At 35.1% G+C, this 26273-nt stretch overlaps 2 protein-coding genes and 1 pseudogene across 8 annotated transcripts; all 3 read left to right on the forward strand.

Annotated features, from left to right (window-relative positions):
• Positions 1–7871: 7871 nt before the first annotated feature.
• LOC132169971 (G-type lectin S-receptor-like serine/threonine-protein kinase At1g11330) lies at positions 7872–11409 on the forward strand. 6 transcript variants are annotated; one of them, XM_088512436.1, is made up of 8 exons: positions 7908–9192; positions 9340–9342; positions 9442–9570; positions 9756–9892; positions 9962–10172; positions 10413–10650; positions 10738–10888; positions 10998–11409. In XM_088512436.1, exons 1-8 carry the CDS (start codon positions 7908–7910, stop codon positions 11304–11306), a joined length of 2463 nt encoding a protein of 820 aa, XP_088368562.1. In that variant the 3' UTR covers positions 11307–11409. The 6 variants fall into 6 exon arrangements, with proteins under 6 accessions (XP_088368569.1, XP_088368564.1, XP_088368571.1 ...); XM_088512443.1 differs by lacking the exon at positions 9340–9342 and having other exon boundaries at positions 7872–9192; positions 9442–9556; positions 9712–9892; XM_088512438.1 differs by lacking the exon at positions 9340–9342 and having other exon boundaries at positions 7872–9192; positions 9442–9549; positions 9708–9892.
• Positions 11410–17123: 5714 nt separating this feature from the next.
• On the forward strand, positions 17124–20349 carry LOC132170281 (G-type lectin S-receptor-like serine/threonine-protein kinase At1g11300). Of its 2 annotated transcripts, none has more exons than XM_059581198.2 (7): positions 17124–18432; positions 18540–18647; positions 18731–18936; positions 19020–19230; positions 19424–19661; positions 19753–19903; positions 20013–20349. In XM_059581198.2, the coding sequence occupies exons 1-7, from the start codon at positions 17151–17153 to the stop codon at positions 20310–20312; spliced, it is 2496 nt and encodes an 831-aa protein (XP_059437181.2). In that variant the 5' UTR covers positions 17124–17150; the 3' UTR covers positions 20313–20349. The 2 variants fall into 2 exon arrangements, with proteins under 2 accessions (XP_059437181.2, XP_059437183.2); XM_059581200.2 differs by having other exon boundaries at positions 17151–18432; positions 18734–18936.
• Positions 20350–21888: 1539 nt separating this feature from the next.
• Positions 21889–24474, forward strand: LOC148589906 (uncharacterized; annotated as a pseudogene).
• Positions 24475–26273: the final 1799 nt, after the last annotated feature.

The raw sequence follows: 26273 nt of genomic DNA on the forward strand, positions 1-26273 counted from the left end.
GAAGTTTGTTTCATGCACGTCCAAGGAGGCAAGTTGTACGGTACAAGCATTACAGGCCAAGTGCTGTGGGATGTGCTCATGTTTCCGAATGGATTAAATCCATCCGAGGTTAGTCCAAGCCTGACGTTCCTGCTGTCCGCCGAGAAGTCTGGATGCAAATTATCAAACGCCCTCCACGCTTCACCATCGGCCGGATGCCTCAATACACCGTCCTTAGTCCGGCCTTCTGCATGCCACCTCATGTAAGGAGCAGTGTGCTCTGACATAAACAATCTCTGTAGTCGTGGTATAAGTGGAAACCACCGCAACACCTTCACCGGGCGTTTCTTACTCGATGATATGGGTTGCCCATCCTCATCCAACTGAATTTCATCCTTCCACTTAGATACTCCACAAACAGCACATGTATCCAAATCCTTATTGTTCTTCCAAAATATCATACAATTATTAGGACACGCCGGTATCTTCTCATACCCGAGGCCCATGTCCCTTAGAAACTTTTTTGCCTCATATGTATTAACCGGCAAAGCTTCATCACTAGGAGGCAACAACTGATTGATGAACTCAAGAAAAGATGAAAATATTGTGTTACTAAGTCCGCCAACACACTTTAAGTTGTACAAATGTACAGTAGCACTAAGCTTGCTATGTTTGGTCCCATCATGAAGTGGCTTCTCTGCCTTCTTAAGCAAGTTACTGTACTTTACTCTGTCACTGTCGTCGGCTTCTTCATTCACAGTTTCTTCATTCCCCTGCACCGCAACTTCAGGCTCACAATTGTCTTCCATGACATCGTGCATGCCGAATAGATCACGCAACATTGACCGCATGTTTTCACCCTGTGCTGCGCCTAAACCCTGATCCGTGTTCGTGGTAGACGACGTAGAGACTGCAACAGGATCCCGAACAGGCCTCTCCCCGTGATAATACCAGGTTCTGTATGCAATCATTATTCCCTTACCCCCTGTCAAATGGTCAAATACCAAATCCGGCGGGTGGCACTGCTTATTACGACACACCTTACAGGGGCAGTGAATTTTTCCATCAGGGATTGTGCAGTTCCTAACTGCAAAGTCCACGAATGATCTACACCCGTCTCTGTATTCCCTCGTACCCCTAGACTGTGTCATCCAACTCTTGTCCATTGCTTTAGCTACTTGGACCCTAACTGAATAAAATAAATCTAAGTTAGTTACTTAGATGTTCTTTTATTTTTTGTGGTTCTTTAACTACATCGTTTCAAATTTTTTACTTTCACTTTTAATAAACAAACACATACATTGACTTTTAATTAAGAAACATATACATAATCTTAATATGCAAAACCTAAGTAAATTACATATGGGCACCCTAAATAAAGTACATATAGCTAGTTAGGTTAAATGTTGGTTTTCTTTTTTCCATTTACTATACCATTTATGCATTTGTATGGAAAGTGTAGATAAATTCCAATATCCAGCTTGAATCCCAATGTTAGTTGTTTTGTACTTTATACGTAGGCATATTAGGATCTACGTGTCTTAATTATTCTAAATTTTGAAAATGTAAACATTCACATACGAATCGGTAAAAATAGATATGCCGTCATTAATCAAAACCTACACAAAATATGGGTTTACATCCAAATGCAAAATTCTCCACAAAAACATAATTTCAAACTACCAGGGTACGTAATTGTACATGCATGCATGCAAATACATTAAACAATATTCTCACCATATACAAACCAAGCATGTCAAACTATTCAAATATATTACAAAACATATATCATAAGCAAATAAATTAGTTACTTAACCTATAAAATTAAATTGCTAATATAATTACATCAAAAATATTTAATAATATACATTGTATATTACATTTTTATATCATTTATTTAATTATATAATAAATAAATAAATGAATAAATTACTCACATACATGCAATATATATACATCTATATATATATATATATATACAGATTACATAAATTTCGTAATATATATATATATATATAGATTAAATCAGGAATATATATATATATATACCTGATTTTCGAGTCGGAGAACGAGTTAGAGCGTGAGAGAGCCTTCGGAGCTTGAAGTCGTGGTCGCCGGAGGGAGCAACGGCGGTGACGTGCGCCGGCGAGAGAGAGAACCACCGAGAGAGAGAACCAGACAGAGAGAACCACCGGGCTAGCTGAGAGGGCGCGGGTGAGAGAAATGCTGCGAAGGTGACGGCCCGGTTGATGGAGAAAAAAAAAATGGCGGAAGATGTTGCAGGTCCAAGGAAGCGTTTGGGCGGGGGAGAGAAAGAAATGGGAGGGAAGAAACGTGCAGGGAAGGAAAAAGCAGAAAGAAAAAGAAAAGAAAAAAAAAAAAAAAAATAGGCTGCAGGTAGGGGAAGGCGCAGCCAGCTGCGCATGCGCCTTCCCGAGGGCAAGTCTTGACGTGCCATGTGGCACGTCAAGAAGGTTTTTGACGTGCCATGTGGCACGTCAAGAACCTTTTTGACGTGCCACATGGCACGTCAGAACTATATCCAAGAAAGTTTTTTTTTTTTGTTAATTAGACACAAAATTTACAATTATATTTATTTTAATTTTATTAAAATTATTTGTACTATATCATATAACTTCTATCAAATGACGTATGGGATAATTAGACGTATAGATAATTAGACATATAGATAATTAGACGTATGAACTGACCGACAACATATGTTGCGTTGGCCGATCGAGTTCATGTGAGGTTTGCGGGTCTTATAAAATAAATGTATCGAGTATTTTTTATATATTATTGTTTATAAATAATATGGGTAGCTATCATATTAATATTACTAGACTGATCGATTTATGCATGCATGATATATATATATATATATATATATATATATAAGCATACATATATACTAAGTAATTTATACCAATATGATAAACTATAATTTGCCTATCGAATCAAAATTTAATTTTTTTGGCCAATTAACATTAATTTATTTTTTAATACATACTTTTTAATATCAAAATAAAAAATAGAGTTTTGGTATATATATATATATATATATATATATATAAAATATAAAATTTAAATTGAAATTTATAGGTTTTTGACGTGTCATGCATGACACATCAAAACTTTTTGACGTGCCATGCATGGCACGTCAAAAGTTTTTGACGTGTCACACATGACACGTCAAAAACCTATAATTAATAATTATATATATTATCTTATTTAAATCATTATAAATGATATTCACAATTTAATTATATTAAAATTATATTAACTCTATCATATATTTACTCTATCCAATTACAAATAATTAGAGAAAAAATAAATTAGTATTCTAGACGTATGAACTGACCGACAACATATGTTGCGTTGGCCGATCGAGTTCATGTGAGGTTTGCGGGTCTTATAAAATAAATGTATCGAGTATTTTTTATATATTATTGTTTATAAATAATATGGGTAGCTATCATATTAATATTACTAGACTGATCGATTTATGCATACATGATACATATATATATATATATATATATATATATAAGCATACATATATACTAAGTAATATATAAGCATACATATATACTAAGTAATTTATACCAATATGATAAACTATAATTTGCCTATCGAATCAAAATTTAATTTTTTTGGCCAATTAACATTAATTTATTTTTTAATACATATTTTTTAATATCAAAATAAAAAATAGAGTTTTGGTATATATATATATATATATAAAATATAAAATTTAAATTGAAATTTATAGTTTTTTGAGGTGTCATGCATGACACGTCAAAAACCTACAATTAATAATTATATATATTATCTTATTTAAATCATTATAAATGATATTCACAATTTAATTATATTAAAATTATATTAACTCTATCATATATTTACTCTATCCAATTACAAATAATTAGAGAAAAAATAAATTAGTATTCTAGACGTATAGATAATTAGACGTATGAACTGACCGACAACATATGTTGCGTTGGCCGATCGAGTTCATGTGAGGTTTGCGGGTCTTATAAAATAAATGCATCGAGTATGTTTTATATATTTTTAGAAAAATAATATGTGTAGCTATCATATTAATATTAATAGACTGATCAATTTAAGCATACAATATATATATATATATACCAACTTCATTTATACTAATATGATAAACTATATATAATTTTCCTATCCAATCAAAATTAATTTTCTATGCCAATTAACATTAAGTGTTGTTTATTACATATTTTTTTATATCATAATTAAAATTATGTTTGATATAATTAAAATTATTAATTATATAATTAAAATTATTAATATAATTTTTTGACGTGTCATGCTTGACACGTCAATAGTTTTTGACGTGCCATGCATGACACGTCAAAAGGTTTTTGACGTGCCAAACATGGCACGTCAAAAACTTATATAATATATATATATATATATTTATATAAGTTTTTATATATTATCTTATTTAAGCTATTTTCATAAAATTTTATTTATTTAAATGTTATTAAAATAGTATTTACTCTATCATATATATATATATATATATATATATATATATATATATATATATATATATATATTTATTCTCTCCAATTAAAATTAATTAGAGAATATAAAAAAAAAACCCATATATTCTAGATGTACAGATATATAATTAAATGTATCAACTAACCGGCCGCATATATTGTGTTTGTCGAGTTCATATGAGTTTTGCAGGTCTTATAAAATAAATGCTTCGAGTATGTTTTATATATTTTTAGAAAAATAATATGTGTAGCTATCATATTAATATTAATAGACTGATCAATTTAAGCATACAATATATATATATATATATATATATATATATATATATATATATATATATACCAACTTCATTTATACTAATATGATAAACTATATATAATTTTCCTATCCAATCAAAATTAATTTTCTATGCCAATTAACATTAAGTGTTGTTTATTACATATTTTTTTATATCATAATTAAAATTATGTTTGATATAATTAAAATTATTAATTATATAATTAAAATTATTAATATAATTTTTTGACGTGTCATGCTTGACACGTCAATAGTTTTTGACGTGCCATGCATGACACGTCAAAAGGTTTTTGACGTGCCAAACATGGCACGTCAAAAACTTATATGAAATATATATATATATATATTTATATAAGTTTTTATATATTATCTTATTTAAACTATTTTCATAAAATTTTATTTATTTAAATGTTATTAAAATAGTATTTACTCTATCATATATATATATATATATATATATATATATTTATTCTCTCCAATTAAAATTAATTAGAGAATATAAAAAAAAAAAACCCATATATTCTAGATGTACAGATATATAATTAAATGTATCAACTAACCGGCCGCATATATTGTGTTTGTCGAGTTCATATGAGTTTTGCAGGTCTTATCCAATAAATGCATCGAGTATGTTTTATATATTTTTAGAAAAATAATATGTGTAGCTATCATATTAATATTAATAGACTGATCAATTTACGCATGCATACATATATACTAATGATAATGAACTATAATTTATACTAATGACAATAAATATTAATTTTTTATGCCAATTAACATTAATAGTTTGTTAATGCATATTTGTTTATATCAAAATTATTGTTAATTTTTTTTATATTAAAAAAAGTTTTTTGACGTGTGGAATTGACACGTCAAAAGTTTTTGACGTGTCAAATTGACACGTCAAAAGTTTTTGACGTGTCGATTCCACACGTCAAAAACTTTTGACGTGTGAATTTCACACGTCAAAAAACTTTTGACGTGTAGAAAAAGACACGTCAACAAAATTTTTTTTGACGTGCTTACTTAGACACGTCAAAAGTTTTTGACGTGGCAAACATAATTTACTGTTTGCCACGTCAAAAAACTCATATTTTTTTGTAGTGCGGAGTTCTTTGCTGGGTTTGAGTGTTAAACCTTAAAATCTTGCAGGTGGAAGTTAGAAGATATGCATTAACAGATGGCGACCAGTAATAAGCTACGGCCTTAGTGGTTGAATATCTCGATCGATAATGGCAGACCATTTCAAGTGGGGTTAGAACTTTGCCCGCATCGCACTCACAATATACAAGAAAAAAATAAAAATCAGATTTTCTTGCTCTGTTTATCTAATCTGTTTTCTGCAGAAAATTGCAACAACATATTTTGTTTCAATAAGAACTGATTTACTTTAGTTTCCATATACTTGCTGGAATATCCAGGGCAACAATGCAAACTAAATCATTCAAATTGAAAATTGAGAAACCAAATATCATCACAACTCTTGAGCGACAGATATGCAATTCAAATAAGCCGAAGGAAGATTCTGGCAATAGTGATGGTGGCTTCTCGAGTTTGGATAGTGTGGAGGCTTCGTGGCCAGAGAGTGTGGATGTTTCGTGGCCAGAGGTTGGGTAAGAAGGCTCGTGGCCGAAGATTGGGGTTGGGTTTGAATGGGTTCAGGGTATCAAGCTTAGGGTTTGAATGGAGATTGGGGAAGCATCGTGGCCGGAGATTGGGGTTGGCTTCGAATGGGTTTGGGGTTTCTGTTAGGATTAGGGTTGGGTTCGAATGGATTTGGGGTTTCTATTAGGTTGGCGTGGAAGAACAATGGAAGCTGGAAGGGGTCCGTTTAATCTATTTTCCTAGTATTTTAATCTATTATTTGTAAAAAAAAAAAAAATTATTACGTGGCAAATGTGTAAATTCAGTCACATTTGATGATTTGGTAATTATGACATGTGTAAAAATGTAATTGGTCCCTATGTCAGTGACGTGGATTTCCGTCAAGTCTACTAACGGCAGATGAATGGAAGGACCATCTCGGCTTTTAAGCAAACCAAAGGGACCATCTATGACAAAAAGTAAACCATAGGGATCAAAAAATAAAGATGTTAAACCCTAGGGGTGAATAAGTTTACTTTGGGGGTGGCCCGGCAGCTCCCAATTAAGGGCCAAATGGATTTTTTTTTTTTTTAGATCTGGCCCTTGGGGTGGTTTGGCCACTCCCAATGGATGGCTAACCACCCCTTAATTTTTTATAATTGTTTTTTAAAAATATATAATATTTTATTATTATTTTTTATTAATGGAACAGATGTCCTATTTATAGCCTCAGGATTCCTGACCATTAACTGGGTTAATAGAGAGAGTTAAGAAGACACTTAAAAAAAAAAAAAAAAAAAAACCGGTTATGCTTTTTTAAAGTATGAGTTCATGACATGTGTCGTAATTCTAAGCTCTCTTTGAACCAAAACTTGTCTTTTATATATATATATATATATATAGATATATAGATTAGATTCATATCTTGATTTCACGTTCCATGAACTTGAACCACATTCATGATTTCATGGTGAAGTGGACAATTGAAGCGTCCAAATATTTCAAGCCGTATCCAAAAGTGAAGGGTTTTTTTTTTTTTTTTTTTTTTTATGTTAAGGAAAAGAGAAAATTTATATTAGAAAATTATCTCAAGCACATCGCTCACCTTCATAAGAGCATATTTATATACGATGGGGAGTTTTCTCAATAAGAACAGGGAGATGCTACGTACAATGCATTCTCAAGATCATCTCTTCACCGTCTCTCTTAAAAGCATCTCAATTTTTTTCAGAAAAAAAAGTAAAGAGAGAAGAGATGGTAGGGAGATGGTTTGTAGAATGCAAAAAAGCATTCCTCATAAGAACATATTCTGCCATAATGCTTCTGTGGGCCCACCGTTAGTTTTGAATGACACAAAGTTGTAAGAATTGACAAAAAAAAAACGCGTTTGATAGAAACATCTGTCGAAGAAAAAGTATGAGGATGAGAAGCAAGAAATCAATAATGCTCCTCGCTCCTGCCATCCAAAATCTGTATTCTCACAAGCAAGAAGCGTTGAACCTATGGAACTTGTTCGAAACACCAACTTTTCTGCTCTTCTTGTCTTGCTATCTTGCTTTTGTTTACAGTTTGGCTCTGCCACAGACACCATCACAGCAGCTAAATTCATCAACGACTCTGAAACCATCATCTCCAATAGCGGTGACTTCAAACTGGGATTTTTCAGCCCCCCAAATTCTACCGATCGGTATGTTGGGATATGGTATGCTGAAATTTCTGTGTTCACTGTCGCATGGGTTGCTAACAGAAACAATCCCCTCACGAATTCCTCTGGAATTCTTACCATATCCGAAGATGGCAATCTGGTAGTGTTAGATGGGCAAAAGAAGGTGCTTTGGTCTTCAAATTTAACAAATTCTGTCGTCAATTCGAGTGCTCAGCTTTTAGATTCTGGAAATCTTGTCTTGCAAGGAAACACTACAGGGACATTCTTATGGGAGAGTTTCCAACATCCTTCTAATACATTCATCGAAAAGATGAAAATTAGTACGGATGTTAGAACGGGTAAGAAAGTGCAGCTGACATCATGGAAAAGCCCTTCTGATCCATCCACTGGAAACTTCTCTGCCGGTATTGATGTTCGTAATCTTCCGGAACTTTTTATTTGGAATGGTAGTAGACTATATTGGCGGAGTGGTCCATGGAATGGCCAAGTCTTTATCGGAATACCGAACATGTATTCTGTATATCGTGATGGATTTAGTCTTGTAGACGATAAAGAAGGAACATTCTATTTATCTTTTAGCTTTTCGAACGACTCTTTCCCATATACTTATGTCTTGAATGAGCAAGGAAATCTACTTGAAGCATATTCCAACAACAGTGGGGTGGATTGGGAGGTCACGTGGTCATCTTTTAAGACTGAGTGCGATGTTTATGGCAAGTGTGGGGCATTTGGAAGCTGTAATTCACAGAATACACCAATTTGCAGCTGTTTGCCGGGGTTTGAGCCAAAGAACACAGAAGAATGGAATAGAGGAAATTGGACAAGTGGATGTGTGAGGAGGACACCCTTGCAGTGTGAGAAGGTGAACAATGGCAGTGATGGGGGCAAAAAAGATGGATTTTTGAAACTGACGATGATGAAAGTACCAGACTTTGAAGAATATTCGTCATATGCTCGTGAAGAAAAATGTAAAAGCCTATGCTTGGAGAATTGTTCTTGTATTGCTTACGCATTTGATTCTGGCATTGGCTGTATGCCGTGGGCAAGAAGCTTAATTGACGTTCAGAAATTCCCGAGTGGCGGAATTGATCTTTATGTTCGTTTGGCCTATTCAGAACTTGGTGAGTTGTTTCTGTTTTCTGCCAAAATTTATCTTTTGCTTTAAATCATCCGATGCTGGTGCATTTGTTAGGCTACTTTTATGTTAAAAAATAGATAAAATTGTATTTCAAACAAACCCAATTCACCCCCCAACTTGTCGAGCTTAGGAAGTCCTTCTAAAAGATAATTCTGTTTTACCAAAAAAAAAAAGGTACATATTCTCTAGCCTATTTGGGATGAATTAATTAGATGTTTTCTTTGATTTACAGATAAAGAGGGAAATGTGAAAGTAATCGTAACAGTCACAGTGATCATAGGAGTAATATTCACTGGCATCTGCATTTACTTATTCCGGCGTTGGATGGCTAACCAAAAGGGTAATATGCACATTCCTCTATGTAGCAAGGACCCTCTTGATCCTCTCTCTTCTCTTCTCTCTTCTTTGTATGCACATTCCTATTAGCTCAGTGCACGAAGAAAAGTTACGACATTTCCCTACATAGAGATTGCTAACTACTACTGTATAAACACCCAGCAAGGAAGAAGAAAACGAAGGAGATTTTATTGTTGAGCATGGGTGAAGACAAGCATGGAGACAACGTTAACCAAGCTAAACTCGAAGAGTTACCAATATTCAATCTTCGGGAGTTGGCAAGTGCAACAAATAGCTTCCATCAATCAAATAAGCTCGGGCAGGGAGGATTTGGTCCCGTATACAGGGTAATGGTTAATATTGTCAAGGGTTATTGCCTAACAATTTGAATATGTAGTCAAGTTGTTTGTTTACAGGGAAAACTGTTAGATGGACAAGAAATTGCAGTAAAAAGACTTTCAAAAGCATCTGGACAAGGGCTAGAAGAATTTATGAATGAGGTGGTGGTGATATCTAAACTCCAACATCGGAATCTCGTTAGACTCCTTGGTTGCTGTATTGAAGGGGAAGAAAAGATGCTGGTCTATGAATACATGCCAAACAAAAGTTTGGACGCATTTGTCTTTGGTTAGTTCATGTTGATGGCCTTTGTTTGGAATTTCTAATATTACAATCTAAAATTACTTACATGGAGAGACAAAAATGGAATGATATTCTAGGCTGTTGTATCATAGTGGTAAATGCTTACCTTTCTTATGTGACTTCACCAAATTTACTTCTATTTCAAACATGATCAAAGTTCACCTTACAAGTTGAATCTGACTGCACTTTCATTTTTTTTTTTTTTGGTTTGAATAATTTCATTAGATTCAGTGAAACAAAAACTACTAGATTGGAGAAGACGCTTTAACATTATTGAAGGAATCGGTCGAGGTCTGTTGTACCTTCATAGGGATTCTAGATTAAGAATTATTCATAGAGATCTAAAAGCAAGTAACATCTTGTTGGATGAAGAGCTAAATCCAAAAATATCAGATTTTGGCATGGCTAGGATTTTTGGGATCAATGAGGATCAGGCCAATACCACAAGGGTCGTCGGAACATAGTAAGTACCTTTGTTTTCTAAATTAGCTAAGATAATAACCCTAATGTTTGTGATAACAAGATTCAATGTCTTATTGTTAAAATTCAGTGGTTACATGTCTCCTGAATATGCAATGGAAGGTCGATTTTCTGAGAAATCAGATGTCTTCAGCTTTGGAGTGTTGTTACTTGAGATAATTAGTGGAAGAAGAAATTCTAGCTTTTATGATGATAAGCAGGCCATGAGCCTTCTAGGATTTGTAAGTCTTCCTTATATCATTGCCTCATTTTTTAAGAACTTCAATTGCATGTTTCTTATGAGTTTTAGTATTGATGCTAAGAATTTCAATCCTGTTTTCATGTTTTCAGGCATGGAAAATGTGGAATGCAGACAACATTGTGGCCTTAACAGACCCAATAATACGTGAACCATGCTTTGAAATGGAAATTTTGAGATGCATACATGTCGGGCTGCTGTGTGTGCAAGAATTTGCTAATGATAGGCCAACTGTATCCATTGTTATTTCCATGCTTAAAAGTGAGATTATTGATCTGCCTCTTCCAAAGCAACCTGCATTCACCCAAAGGCAGATTGCCCCAGATGCAAGCTCCTCTCTACACAACCCATGTAAATCCTCTGTTAACTATCTTACTGTTACAATGGTTCAAGGCCGATAGCTAGCATGTGTTCTTTGAAAAACCCACTTGGTGGTTATACGTGTTGAAAGACTTTGAGGGTTATTTGTATGACTCTTTGGAAATTGTACGTAGTTTCTTGTGATCTTGTTGTCCCTGTTCCAATTTGAAGAGAAATTATCGTCATCCACTTTATTGGGCTATATGGGCTTCCACCATTATTCACCTAATTGCTACACAGTCGAAGATTGAGGAAAGCTACAATGGACGATTTCCTTTGGATTTTATATGACTTATCTTGGACGGTCACTTTCCTAGAAAACTCCTTACTCATGTTGTTCCATATATATGGAGATATATTTTACATTGTTAGCTAGAGTGCGTTAGGTATTGCAATTTTGCATTTTAAAATTATGATTTCAAACTAAATCTTAGAAAATAGATCATTTAGAATTACATTTTTTTAAAATTGCGATTTGAAAATGTTTAAAAGACTGGGTTTTCAAATTACAGGCGATTGGGTACGCTTTAAAAATCCATAATTTTAGAGACTAAATTGCGATTTTGCCAACACTTAACAACATTTTTAAAAATTGCATTTTTAAGAACGTATATTTTAATATTATGATGTTTAAATCGCACTTCTTGACATCATCAATCCAAACGGACCCCAATCTTACAAGTTAAGCGTTGCTAAAGCCTTTATACCAAGATATTTTTATTTTTATTTTTATTTTTAACAGGCCAAACCATGTTCACTACGTAAGTAATAAAATGTGCAGTTTAAAACAAAATATTGATTTCAAAACACAATTAATAAAAGAAAAATACTACTCTCTAAGTGAAAATGACCCTTGGATAACATAACAAATGAACGTATATGTAATATTTATTGGAGATTTTTTATGGCCATGTTAGGGAGAAATACTTGAGAGTGAGCATTTGAGAATATATGTGACATTTTTTCTAATAAAAAACATGACTTTTAAAAACGCTATCAGGTATTTGATAAAATTTTTAATTTGAAAATAATAGTGTAGAAATATTTTCAAAATTAATAGTTATTAAATATTATTTTGTGTCTTGAGAATCTTTTAAAATGAAAGGTTTTAAAGTGCAATAAATGAAGAGAGTCCCACATTGAAAAGAGAGAAAATGAAGTTAGCATTTACAAGGCTCAACAAACTTTAAGCTATTATAAAAGCTTGGGTGTACGTGCTCTAAAGTCAAATTAACTTTGATCTAACTGATAATTATTTAATCTCATAGTCAAGTGCAAATAATTTCTTAAGGAAAGTAACATTGTAACACACATTTGGAGCAATTTCGTTTACTATATTTCCCTGTTTCTTTTACAAATGGTACATTAAACTACCTTTAAAATTGTGCCTGTACCCCCTTCACTTTCTACACAAAAAAGTATTCACATTTTCAAATGATCATCTTTTTCAAACATTCTCTCAATGAGTCAGATGTTACAATTTTATTCAAAAGTGTGCATTTTGTTAACCACTGTGCCAATTATCACGACACTATCTCTAGGCAGATTCAAACTCAAGCATATCTCATATTCTATCAACAATTCAAAGATACAAGAGTCCATCTCCATAGCAGCCTCTACAAGATAGGATAGCATCAACTTTCTATTATCTTATTATCTTAGCTCTCTAGACATTTAAAATTGTATAGGTTTAAATTTCAAATGTTATATACATGTACTCAAACTCTCAAATGTAAAAGTCTATTTATATTAATACAATACATACGGTTTGATCAAGTTGATCAAAACATCTCTTCATTAAAACTTTCACATTTGACCTTCAAAATCATTCACAACGAATGGAAGACTTTCCACCCAGAAAATTGATATCAGCCAACCGGCCAGGCTGTAACATGCATGGTTTATTGGAAGGCCAGGGCTCATGAAAGTCAGTCAGGATGATCCTTGAAACGTGATTATAATTGTCAGCTTCATTTGTTGACTAACATATTGGAATAGTTTACAAATAATTAATCAAACTTTACAATAAATAAATAAAATCTTAACCCAAAAGATACAAATGAGGCCTACTAAATTTATTTATTTATTTTTATTTATATAAGTAAATTGAAGTGAATTTTGATGATGGGTTTATTCTCTTTGTTGTAGACGCTTGGGTCTTTTTTTTTACCCAAATGAAGGAGGGGTCCTTGCAGTCTATTTTGCTGGGTAAAATAACAGCTCATTATTGAAGAAGATTCACTCATTCATTCTTAGTGTCCAAAATAGTAACCTTACATCTAATTGGAGAGTTTCTCCAATTCAGGGGCAGAACTACATTGATTAGGGGTTCCCTCTTTTCTATTTTAAATACCTTTATAATCCTTTCAAAATCAAAATTTTACTCCGCCGCTAAAAATAATTCATTTTAGTTTTGTCCCTCCCTCATCCACCTAAAATTCAAGTTCCGCCCTTGCTTTCTAATACATTTGGTCTAGAGTAGACTCGGCTCTTTCAACAGCTAGTCAACTACTAAAATTGATAGGAGTGCAAACTTCCGTCCTCACAAGATTGCATATTAGGCCGCTACAACCAGTTCAACTGGGAGCTTTTCCTTTGACATGTTCCCTCTACTCGATCTACCACTAGACAGTGGCAAGACCCTCATTGGATGCCTTTTTGAGGCCTTTGTGTTTGTGTTTTTAGATCTGCCTGGATTATATTTGTTTCATAGTTTCAATGTTTTTCTGTTTTGTTGTTTGTTTTTGGTACTGGCTTATCTATTGATATTTAAAACATGCTATTGAAATAAAAGAAATGCTACATACTTTCAAGTACGTACTGATCACTTCTTGACGTGATAGTAGTCACTATTAGATGTTAAATGTACATTCATTTGTTATTTTATCAAATAATAATTTTTGCTGACATGCCAGAGGATAAGTAATCGAGAATTAATAGTACTCCACTTGAAATAAATAAAGATGATCAATAGGAACTTGGATTCTCAATACACATGCCTAATTCGTTGCTTAGGGAAATCAATAGCTTAAGGAGTAGACACCAATGCCCTTAGCTTGACAAACATTAGATATTCATAACATGATCAAAACATTGGCATATTGATATATTAGCTAAATATAATTAGTGATGGATATCAAAGCCCTACCTTTGTATTATTATCAACTCAATCCAATTTTTGTTTTATTTTACTTTTGGAATTAATTTTAAGCAAAATTTAGCAATCCTCGTGGGAATGACCCCGTACTTGCACCCTATACTACTATGTTAACCTCGTGCACTTGCAGGTAAATCATCCAATTATTTGCCTATTAATTTAGGTTGATATTTGTGAGAAGAATTGTGTTTTAATTGTAGCTCATATTATCAATAGAATTCCAACACCTCTTCTATCCAATAAATCTTTACATGAACTATTAGTTTCTGTTGTACCATCTTATTCACACCTCAAAGTGTTTGGATGTTTAGCTTATGTTTTAACTTTGTCTAGAAATAGAAAAAAGTTTGATCCAAGAGCTACACCTTGCATTTTCATAAGTTATCCATATGGCATGAAAGGACATAAGTTTAATAATCTTCATACTCATTATGTTTTCATTTCTCGAAATGCCATATTTCATGAAACCATATTTCCTTATGCTTCTTCTCTAGGTCATTCCTCACCTTCAATGCATATGCATGATGCTGTTTCCCCTTCTATTTCTTTTCCAATGCCTCCTGACATAGAATATTTTGATTCCATACCATCAAACATCCAACCACCTCCTATTGTTCCATCACCAAACAACAATTCTGTAGATATATTATCTTCTTCTTCTGCAGACATCATTTTACCTATTCATTCTAAATCTGCAAAAATTTTAACTTCTCCTTCTGCAGACACAACTTCACATTCTGATTCTACAGAAAATTCATTTTCTCCTTCTGCAGACACCATTTTCCAGGTTCCTAATGCAGCACCTTCTCCTATTCTTAGAAGGTCAGATAGGATCAAACACAAACCTAGTTACTTGCAAGATTATCACTGTAAACTGGTTTCTGCTTGTTCACCTCAATCGGCTTCAAATTTTGGCAACTTAGGTAAACCTTATCCATTGTCCAATTTCATTTCTTATGATAGCCTGTCTTCTTCTCATAAACATTTCTGTCTTTCCATTTCATCTCAACCTGAGCCTAAATTTTATCATCAAGCTGTTAAGAATCCACTTTGGTGTAAGGCTATGAAAGCTGAGATTAAGGCTTTGGAGGAAAATGAAACTTGGGCAGTCACTGATTTGCCTTCTAATAAACATCTCATTGGCTGTAAATGTGTTTATAAAGTAAAGTACAAATCTAATGGAAGCATTGAAATATACAAGGCTAGGTTGGTAGCCAAAGCGTACACTCAATGTGAAGGGTTGGATTTCCATGAGACTTTTTCACCTGTTGCTAAGATGAGTACTGTTAGATGTTTCCTGGCACTTGCAGCAACAAAGGATTGGTTTTTAGATCAATTAGATGTAAACAATGCATTTTTGCATGGGAATTCAGATGAAGAAGTGTACATGTCTATGCCTCCTCGTTTTGGCACTAAGGGGGAGACAAAGGTTTGTAGGTTAACTAAATCTTTGTATGGATTGAAGCAAACATCTAGGAAATGGTTTTCAAAATTTTTCACTCCATTGATTGAGCTTGGTTTTACACAGTCCAAGGCAGATTACTCATTGTTCACTCGACTCAAAGGATCTTCTTTTATTACTTTGTTGGTTTATGTTGATGATGTAGCTATTGCAATCAATGATCCACAGGCAATGTTCTCTTTCATTACTCTTTTGAATGACAGATTTAAGTTGAAGGATTTAGGGTCTTTGAAGTACTTTCTTGGTCTTCAAATTGCTAGGTCTACAGAAGGACTTTCTGTTTGCCAACGAAAGTATGTTCTTGAAATCCTAGAGGATTCTGGTTTATTGGCTGCTAAACCTGTTAAACTTCCTTTGGAACAAAATTTGAAACTCTCGAAGGTGATCTCATTTCAGATTCCACAAGCTACAGAAAGTTAGTTGGCAGGCTGCTTTATTTGACAATTACAAGACCAGACTTAGCTTTCTCAGTTCAAATATTTAGTCAGTTTATGGACAAGCCACGGCAACCTCATCTAGATGCTGCTCATCGAGTCCTGAGATACTTGAAAAATTCTCCTGCTCAAGGCCTTATTTTCTCTGTCAAGTTAGATTTTCACCTTAAGGCTTTTTCGGATATTGGGCAGGTTGTTTAGATACTAGAAGGTCTATCACTGGTTTTTGTGTGTTTATTGGTGATTCACTTGTGTCTTGGAAATCAAAGAAACAGCACACAGTGTTAAGATCATCTGCTGAGGTAGAATATCGAGCTCTTGCTTCCACATGTTGTGAGTTGATGTGGCTGACTTCTCTTCTCAAGGATTTCAGAATTCCTCATCCACAGGCTGCTCTTTTGTTTTGTGACAGTCAATCAGCCCTTCATATTGCTGCAAATCCGGTTTATCATGGAAGGACCAAGCACATCAAAATTGACTGCCATCTAGTTCGTTCTACTTGCTTCTTCTTTCTTCTTCTTTCTTCGGTTCTTCTTCCACATAGCATGTTCTCTGTTTTTCTTTGATTCTATTCCTTTGCTCCCAAAAAATAATAATAATAATAAATAAATAAAAAGTTAGTTTATTTAGTTTATACACGTGTTAAAACTGAAGCGTCTAGTCCAAAAAGGCAGCTTTCAACGATAGAAAGTCGGAAGCATTGACAGAAAAACGCGTTTGATAGAAATATCTGTCGAAGACCAGTATGAGGACGAGAAGCAAGGAATCAATAATGCTCGTCGCTCCTGCCATTCAAAATCTGTATTCTCACAAAACAAGAAGCGTTGAATCTATGGAACTGGTTCGAAGCACCAACTTGTCTGCTTTTCTTGTCTTGCTATCTTGCTTTTGTTTACAGTTTGGCTCTGCAACAGACACCATCACAGCAGCTAAACTCATCAACGACTCTGAAACGATCATCTCCAATGGGGGTGACTTCAAACTGGGATTTTTCAGCCCTCCAAATTCTACCGATCGGTATGTTGGGATATGGTATGCTGAAATTTCTGTGTTCACTGTCGTATGGGTTGCTAACAGAAACAATCCCCTCAAGAATTCCTCTGGAATTCTTACCATATCCGAAGATGGCAATCTGGTAGTGTTAGATGGGCAAAAGAAGGTTCTCTGGTCATCAAATTTAACAAATTCTGTTGTCAATCCGAGTGCCCAGCTTTTAGATTCTGGAAACCTTGTTTTGCGAGGTTACACTACAGGGACAATCATATGGGAGAGTTTCCAACATCCTTCTAATACAGTCATAAAAAATATGAAAATTAGTACGGATGTTAGAACGGGTAAGAAAGTGCAGACGACATCATGGAAAAGTCCTTCTGATCCATCCATTGGAAACTTCTCTGCCGGTATTGAGGTTCGAAATATTCCTGAATTTTTCATCTGGAACGACAGTAACACATACTGGCGGAGTGGTCCATGGAACGGCCAAGTCTTTATCGGAGTACCGAACATGTATTCTCTATATCGTGATGGAGTTACTCTTGTACCTGATAATGATGGAACATTCTATTTATTATTTTCCTTTTCAAACGAGTCTTTCACAACAAATTTTGTCTTGAATGCACAAGGAAATGTACTGGAAACACATTTCGACACTGGGGATGATCGTTGGGTGATCGGGTGGTCAGCTTTGAATACTGACTGCGATGTTTATGGCAAGTGTGGGGCATTTGGAAGCTGTAATTCACAGAATTCACCAATTTGCAGCTGTATACCGGGGTTTGAGCCAAAGAACAGAGAAGAATGGAACAGAGGAAATTGGACTGGTGGATGTGTGAGGAAGAGACCCTTGCAGTGTGAGAGGGTGAACAATGGCAGTGATGGGGGCAAAAAAGATGGATTTTTGAAATTGACGAGGATGAAAGTGCCAGACTTGGCAGATTGGTCATCTGCTGTTGAAGAAAAATGTAGAAACCAATGCTTGGAGAATTGTTCCTGTATAGCTTGCGCATACGATTCTGGCATTGGTTGTATGCAATGGACAAGAAGCTTAATTGACCTACAGAAATTCTCAAGTGGCGGAGTTGATCTTTATGTTCGTTTGGCTTATTCAGAACTTGGTAAGTTGTTTTTGTTTTCTGTCAAAATTTATCTTATGCTTCAAATCATCCACAGCTGATGCAACTGTTTGGCTACTTTAAGTTTGATGTTTCGTCTGAATTTACAGATAAAAAGGGAAATGTGAAAGTAATCGTAACAGTCACAGTGATTGTAGGTGTAATATGCACTGGCATATGTACTTACTTATTGTGGCGTTGGATGGCTAATCAAAAAGGTAATATGCACCGTCCTTTTCACTTAGAAAATAGTCTTGAATGCTACAGAGAGATTACTAACAACTATTGTATAAACGCCCAGTAGAGAAAAGGAAAAGGAGGATGTTAGTGTTCGACACGGGGGAAGCATATAAAAAATTTTCTGGTGAAGACAATCTTAAAGACAACGTGACCCAAGTTAAACTCCAAGAGCTACCGTTATTCAATCTTCAGGAACTGGCAAGTGCAACAAACAACTTCCATCAATCAAATAAGCTTGGCCAGGGTGGATTTGGTCTTGTATACAGGGTAATAATGGTTGCTCTTGTAGAGTGTTATTACCTAACAACTTGAATATGTAGTCAATTACTTGTTTGTTTGTTTGTTTACAGGGAAAACTTTCAAATGGACAAGAAATTGCAGTAAAAAGACTTTCAAGAGCCTCTGGACAAGGGCAAGAAGAATTTATGAATGAAGTGGTGGTCATATCTAAACTCCAGCACCGGAATCTCGTTAAACTCCTTGCCTGCTGTGTTGAAGGGGAAGAAAAGATGTTAGTTTATGAATACATGCCAAACAAAAGTTTGGACACATTTCTCTTTGGTTAGTTCATGCTTATGCCTTTGTTATTATCTTCCAATATTACAATCTACACTTATCTACATAGAGAGACAACAATGAAATGATATTCTTTGGTTGTTGTATCTTAGTCTGTAGATACATACTTTTCACATTGCAAGTTCAATCCAAGTGTACTTCCTTTTTCTTATTTGGTTAATTTGAATAATTTCCTTAGATTCAATCAAACCGAAACTACTAAATTGGAGAAGACGCTTCAACATTATCGAGGGAATCAGTCGAGGTCTACTGTACCTTCATAGGGATTCCAGATTAAGGATTATTCATCGAGATCTAAAAGCAAGTAATATCTTATTGGACAAAGAGCTAAATCCAAAAATATCAGATTTTGGTTTGGCTAGGATTTTTGGGGGCAATGAAGATCAGGCCAATACTAAAAGGGTCGTTGGAACATAGTAAGTACCTTTGTTTGGCCAAATTCACAAATATAATTACACTAATATTTCATGTAACAATATTTGAATGTGTCTTATTGTTAAAACTCAGTGGGTACATGTCCCCTGAATATGCAATGGAAGGGCGATTTTCGGAGAAATCAGATGTATTCAGCTTTGGAGTGTTGTTACTTGAAATTGTTAGTGGAAGAAGAAATTCTAGCTTTTATGATGATGAGCAAGACATGAGCCTTCTACGATTTGTAAGTCTCCCTTGTATCATTGCCTCATTTTTTAAGAACTTCAATTGCATGTTTCTTATGAGTTTTAGCATTGATGCTAAGAATTTGAATCCTGTTTTCATGTTTCCAGGCATGGAAAATGTGGAATGCAAACAACATTGTGGCATTAACAGACCCGATGATACGTGAACCCTACTTTGAAATGGAAATTTTGAGATGCATACATGTCGGGCTGCTGTGTGTGCAAGAATTTGCTAAAGATAGGCCAACTGTCTCCACTGTTATTTCCATGCTTAAAAGTGAGACTGTTGATCTGCCTCTTCCAAAGCAACCTGCATTCACAGAAAGGCAAATTGCCCCAGATGCTCAACAGAACCCAAGTAAATGCTCTGTTAACAATGTTACTGTTACAATGGTTCAAGGCCGATAGCTAGTATGTTAGTTTGATTTTGGACTTGTTAATTATATGATTTACGTAGTAGGAACAGTTTTATCATAAATTGCTCTGCGGCAATTTTTTTCTTACAATTCTAATTCAAATCATTCAAGAATCATAAAAAGCTTACCCCTTGAGTTCTCTTGAAGCTTTTCCTTCTCCACAAGCCCCTCTCTATCTTCCTTTCTCAAGTCTCTCTCCCAAACTCCTTCTCAAAACTCTCTTGTGTCGCTCTGTGTTTTCTCCACGGCCTTTCGAAGACATTGAAGAGAACAAAACAATCCAGTTGAGCAATATTCAAGATGACCAGTGGGGTTCATGAGATTCCCTTAGGTGACTTTAACCTCTGTTTTTCTAGGTTGTTAATTCTGCAATCAGTTGGTGCCTGTTTTGTTTCACGTGGAGAATTCAACGACTTCTTTATGAACTCTGTCAAGTTCTCAGTTAGGAAACTAGAAAACAAGGAAGGAAGAAGACGACTGAAAACAGAGTAGTTTGGAGAATGAAATGCTTCTCTGATATTATTGAATAATCTGAGATTACAGATATATATACACATGTAATAATACGTGGATCAAAGACAATCAACATAATTAAACATAGGAAGTGATTATATATATATATATATATAATAAAAAAATAATAAAAAAGCTTATGGAGTAATTTTTAAGAAAGTTTAAAAAACAAGGACATTTTTTTATTTTCCCTACAATTTTTATCATATTCCCCGTCAAACTATCAATTATTTATGCATGTAATATTGTGAATTTTATATTAGACCAACATGGAGATCTTACCTAAATCTTACCATAATAAACAACTTCAATTCCTTTTAGCACAAAATGGTAAATGACGGTTACAACTTTTGGGGGAAACTACATTTAATTTTTGCAATGTCTTTTCCAATGTTTGCATTTTTGTAATGTCTACATATGCTCAGTAATCGGACTGTGGAAGAGGAAGCAATGGTAAAGATGTTTTTAGCAGTCTTGTACTTTTTAAAGATATGCAATCCAGATAGAGTTTACATGGGTGAGCCATGTACTTGGAAACTCTTTTCTTTATTCTTTCCTTTGAGTTTGGCGGCAAGTATCTCCCTTCTACATCACATGGCTAAAAGATGATCCTATGTACAATTTAACTTGATATCGTATAAAGATTACCTCGATGACAAGAAAAAAGATTACCTCGATGACAAGAAAAACGTGAGATTTAGATTTCGCCACAGGCCTTTAAACTTCCCAATCTCAATCAATATGAATTGTAATACAAATGTACAATAGATCTGATTATTTATTCCTTATCTATATATTAATGGAGAGACATTACAAATCAGATAATAGCTAGAAAAGGACAAATATACTTAACTCAAACTTTTGTCTAGACTATGCTCATTAATCGGACTGTGGAAGAACAAATGGTAAAGATCTTTTAAGAAATATGATAAATTAAGATAAAGTTCACTTGATAGCAGAATATAAATCTATAGATTTAAAAACTAAAAGTTGTGATGTTGAACAAGGAGAAAGAAAGGAGAAAGAAAATTAAGCAATCAAAGGAATTGAAGGATATGTTTAGCCACATCTTTACCGTAGTGAATGAGAAATATGACGAATGGAACATCCAGTTTTTTGTTCTATTGAGTCTCCTACTACAGGCCATTCTAATTCTGGTCGCACCATTCAGAAAGAGAACAGAAAGTTGGAAGGTACTATTGTTGATCTGGTCAGCCTACATACTGGCCATTTGGACCAGTAACTTTACAGTGGGACTTATTTCCAACGGTTAAAAAAATCCAAAACCTCATGATTGCTCTGGCATTCTGGCGTTTTGGGCTCCCATTCTTTTGTTACACCTCGGTGGTCCAGATACCATGACTGCTGTTTCTTTGGAGGATAATGCCCTCTGGCTAAGGCAGCTGGTTGGGCTCCTAGGCCAGTTCGTTCTCTTCGTCCAATCCTTCAGCCAATACCAACCCAGAAACAAGTTATGGCTCCCTACTTTCCTTCTGTTTCTCGCTAGAACCATCAAGTATGGTGAGCGAACACGTGCTTTATATCGGGCAAACCTGAAAAACTTCCGGAAATCGAATCTTACAGCACCGGACCCAGGGCCTAAATATGCAAAGCTCATGGAGGAATACGCTTCGAAGAGAGAGGCCAGCCTCCCAACTCAAATAGAGTTGATACGAGAACCTAATCAAGAATTCAAGGCTTCACGTTACCCAGTCGAAGAAGGCAGGCTGGGGGATCTTGCGGCGGTGAAGCATGCTTATCACTTCTTCAAAATCTTCCAGGGTCTCGTTGTGGATATCATCTTTAGTTTCCGGGAGCGCGAAGAGAGCCGGCTATTTTTCCAGAACAGAGACTCAGAGGATGCCTTTCAAGTGCTAGCGATTGAACTCAACTTCTTCTACGAACTTCTCTATACCAAGGTTATCGTACTGTATTCAATGTTGGGATACTCTGCCCGATGTATATCGTGGTGTGCGGTTGTGGCAGCCATTTCAACCTTCTATTCAATAGATAAGAATGATTTTCGCAAGATTGACGTTGGAATTACATATACCTTGCTCTTTGGTGCCATATTCTTCGATACAATTGCTCTGTTTATGATGGCTTTCTCTGATTGGGTTGCTGCTTCCATCCAGTTGTCATCCAGGCAAAATAAGTACGTAGTAGCTGTAAAGAAATGGTTCCTCATAAAAGCTGTAAAGAAAAGCTTTCTCTTTCTCCTCCGAAACTATCTCAAGCTCAAGAGGATAAACTGGCCGCAGACAGCAGATACAAGTCGCTATGGACGGGCTGGACAAATCCTATTCCAGAGGTGGTCTGAATCTCTACGTCAATGCAACTTGATACTATACATTATTGTTTGAAAGAACGTCGTCAAAAGATTCGTTCTTTTGTCAGAAAATTGATTGCTATCTTTGAGCGATGGGACCCTGAGGATTTCTTAAAGAATATGTATGAAAAGAAGACGTAAGTGTCCAAGACACGATTTACAAAACTGCTATGGGATTTCATCTTTAACGAGCTGAAAAAAAAAAATCTTATTTTCTAGAAGATCCCGATTCTGACATTACGAAGAGGATATATTCAGCTCGAGGAGAATGGGTTCTACAGAATGCTGATCGTCTTGAGAGTAGCAAGTTGAAGTTGATGCATTATATTGTCGACGTAAAATTTGATGAGAGCCTTATATTATGGCATGTTGCTACAGAACTCTGCTACCAGAAGGAGAAGGAGAAGGAGGAGATTCATGAAGACAGTAGTACTGATCATCGTCAATCTTGTAAAGAAATGTCTGATTATATGTTATTTCTTCTAGTTGTGCAGCCCACAATGATGTATTCTGAAGCACGTATTAGCGAAATAAGATTCCGCAATAACTGTGCCGAGGCCACACACTTCTTCAATAGAAAGCCCGACGACCATGGACAAGAGCAATTTGATCAAGAGCATAAAGAGGCATGTGCTAGAATCCTTGAAGTAAATACTGAAGTGGAACCTGTTGCTGTGAAAGGAGACAAAAGCAAATCTGTGTTGTTTGATGCATGTATTCTCGCAAAAGAGCTATTAAAGTTGCAGGAGGAGCAAAGATGGGGAAGGAGTTACTGCAGGAGTGACTACTGCTTGCCTTGCATAAAACCCTATTTATTCCCGTTCGTTGGGAATCTCTGGTTGCCGGTCTGCTTCACATGGATCCCCCGAAGAGTAGGGTTGGAGAAGTATGTAATGGAATGATCGGGCAAGGCGGTCTCTCTCGTCGCCTTGACGGCTGTTTGCGCCTTTCTGACCGAAATGGAAGAGCAGGTCTCGTGCCTGGGACAAATCTTCATTCGAAAAGGCGAGAATCCCTAACGAATAGAGCCGGTAGAGACCTAGCTGTGACAACAAGCAGCAAAACAAAGACCTTCCTCGAAGGCCTGCGTAACTAATGAGTGAAGTGTGGGTGGAAATGTTGTCTTATGCTGCAAGTCATTGCAAGCCCAATGGCTTGCAATGTTCATGCTGCTCAACTAAACAGAGGAGGAGAGCTTATAACCTTTGTTTGGTTATTAATGCCCCATTTTGGCTTAGGAGATCAGTTCCAAAGAAATACAGACGATGTAAGAGCAAAATTGAGGTCTGTTGTACCTTCACAGGGATTATAGATTAAGAATTATTCATAGAGATCTAAAAGCAAGTAACATCTTGTTGGATGAAGAGCTAAATCCAAAAATATCAAATTCTGGCATGGCTAGGATTTTTGGGATCAATGAGGATCAGGCCAATACTACAAGGGTCGTTGGAACATAGTAAGTACCTTAGTTTGCTAAATTAACGAAGATAATAACCCTAATGTTTGTGATAACAAGATTCAATGTCTTATTGTTAAAATTCACGGTTACATGTCCCCTGAATATGCAATGAAAGGACGATTTTCAAAGAAATCAGATATCTTCGGTTTCGGAGTGTTGTTACTTGAAATAATTAGTGGAAGAAAAAATCTAGCTTTTATGATGATGAGCAGGCCATGAGCCTTCTAGGATTTGTAAGTCTTCCTTATATGATTGCCTCATTTTTTAAGAACTTCAATTGCATGTTTCTTATGAGTTTTAGTATTGATGCTAAGAATTTCAATCCTGTTTTCAATCATGGAAAATGTGGAATGCAGACAACATTGTGGCATTAACAGACCCAATCATACGTGAACCATGCTTTGAAATGGAAATTTTGAGATGCATACATGTTGGGCTGGTGTGTGTGCAAGAATTTGCTAATGATAGGCCAACTATATCTATTGTTATTTCCATGCTTAAAAGTGAGATTATTGATTTCCAAAGCAGCCTGGATTTACTGAAAGGCAGATTACCCCAGATGCAAGCTCCTCTCAGCACAACCCAAGTAAACCCTCTGTTAACAATGTTACTGTTACAATGGTTCAAGGCCGGTAGCTAGGAATCTGTTTGAATCTTTGGAGGGTTATCCATCATTTCCTTTGCTTTGTGATCTTGTTTTCCCTGTTCCAATAGTTAAAGGGGCTACCGTCATCGACTTTGTTGGGCTTCCACCATCATTCACCTTGCTACGCAGTCAAAGATTGAGGGAAGCTACAATGGACGATTTTTTTTTATTTTTTATTTTGGATTTGGTATGATTTATGTCTGGGAAAGTCACTTTCCTTGAAAACTTCTTACCCATATTATAAGATTTGAAAAAAAGAAAACTTCTTACGCATATTGTAAGATTTGAGAAAAAAAAGTGCCTTAAACTCTACGATTTGAAAAAACCTACAAAATGCCAAAATCAAACCTACAAAATGCCAAAATCAAACGCACTCTTATGCTAAGAAGTCATTCATAAACAACTTGAGATATCCACATATCTCAAGTTGTAGTCTAAAAGGGCATCTTTGAATGATAGAAAGTCTAAGCATTAGACTCTTGATAGAAATATCAAGAGTAAATTAATATAAATATTAGGACATCACTTTTAGCCCAAAAGCTTAAGCCAATGGGCTTGTGTCTACTTAAGTATATTAACCATTTTTATTTGTTATATTTTCTCAATGTGGGACACAAACCTCACAAGTGCATGCACAACAAATCTCCCCTCACTTGTGAATCTCTTTTACATTGACCAAACTTCCCCACACACAAGAGTGTCACGCATACTCCAAGAGAGCATCAAACCAAGACACTCAAGCAGAAGCTAATCATGGGCTCTAATACCAATTGTTAGGGAGAGCAATACCATGAAGAGTCAAACAAGAGTAAATTAATATACATATTAGGACACTACTTCTAGCCCAAAAGCTTTAGGTAATGAGCTTGGATCAACTTAGGTATATTAACCATTTTTATTTGTTATATTTTCTCAATGTGGGACACAAACCTTACAAGTGCATGGACAACAAAATCAATAGAATACAAAAAGGCGTTTAAATTTAGATATGCTCTTGGTCAAGGAG

This window comes from Corylus avellana, chromosome 1 (genome assembly GCF_965113065.1).
Source record: "Corylus avellana chromosome 1, dhCorAvel1.hap1.2, whole genome shotgun sequence".
Classification (NCBI taxonomy): Eukaryota; Viridiplantae; Streptophyta; class Magnoliopsida; order Fagales; family Betulaceae; genus Corylus; species Corylus avellana.

Bases quoted from the DNA above. Each gene is read 5' to 3' on its own strand.
- LOC132169971 (XM_088512443.1), top strand. From the start codon at position 7,908: ATGGAACTTGTTCGAAACACCAACTTTTCTGCTCTTCTTGTCTTGCTA. The intron at 9,193-9,441 runs GTGAGTTGTTTC...TTTGATTTACAG, and splicing joins TTTGGCCTATTCAGAACTTG to ATAAAGAGGGAAATGTGAAA. The intron at 10,889-10,997 runs GTAAGTCTTCCT...TCATGTTTTCAG, and splicing joins CCATGAGCCTTCTAGGATTT to GCATGGAAAATGTGGAATGC.
- LOC132170281 (XM_059581198.2), top strand. From the start codon at position 17,151: ATGGAACTGGTTCGAAGCACCAACTTGTCTGCTTTTCTTGTCTTGCTA. The intron at 18,937-19,019 runs GTAATAATGGTT...GTTTGTTTACAG, and splicing joins GATTTGGTCTTGTATACAGG to GGAAAACTTTCAAATGGACA. The intron at 19,231-19,423 runs GTTAGTTCATGC...TAATTTCCTTAG, and splicing joins TTTGGACACATTTCTCTTTG to ATTCAATCAAACCGAAACTA.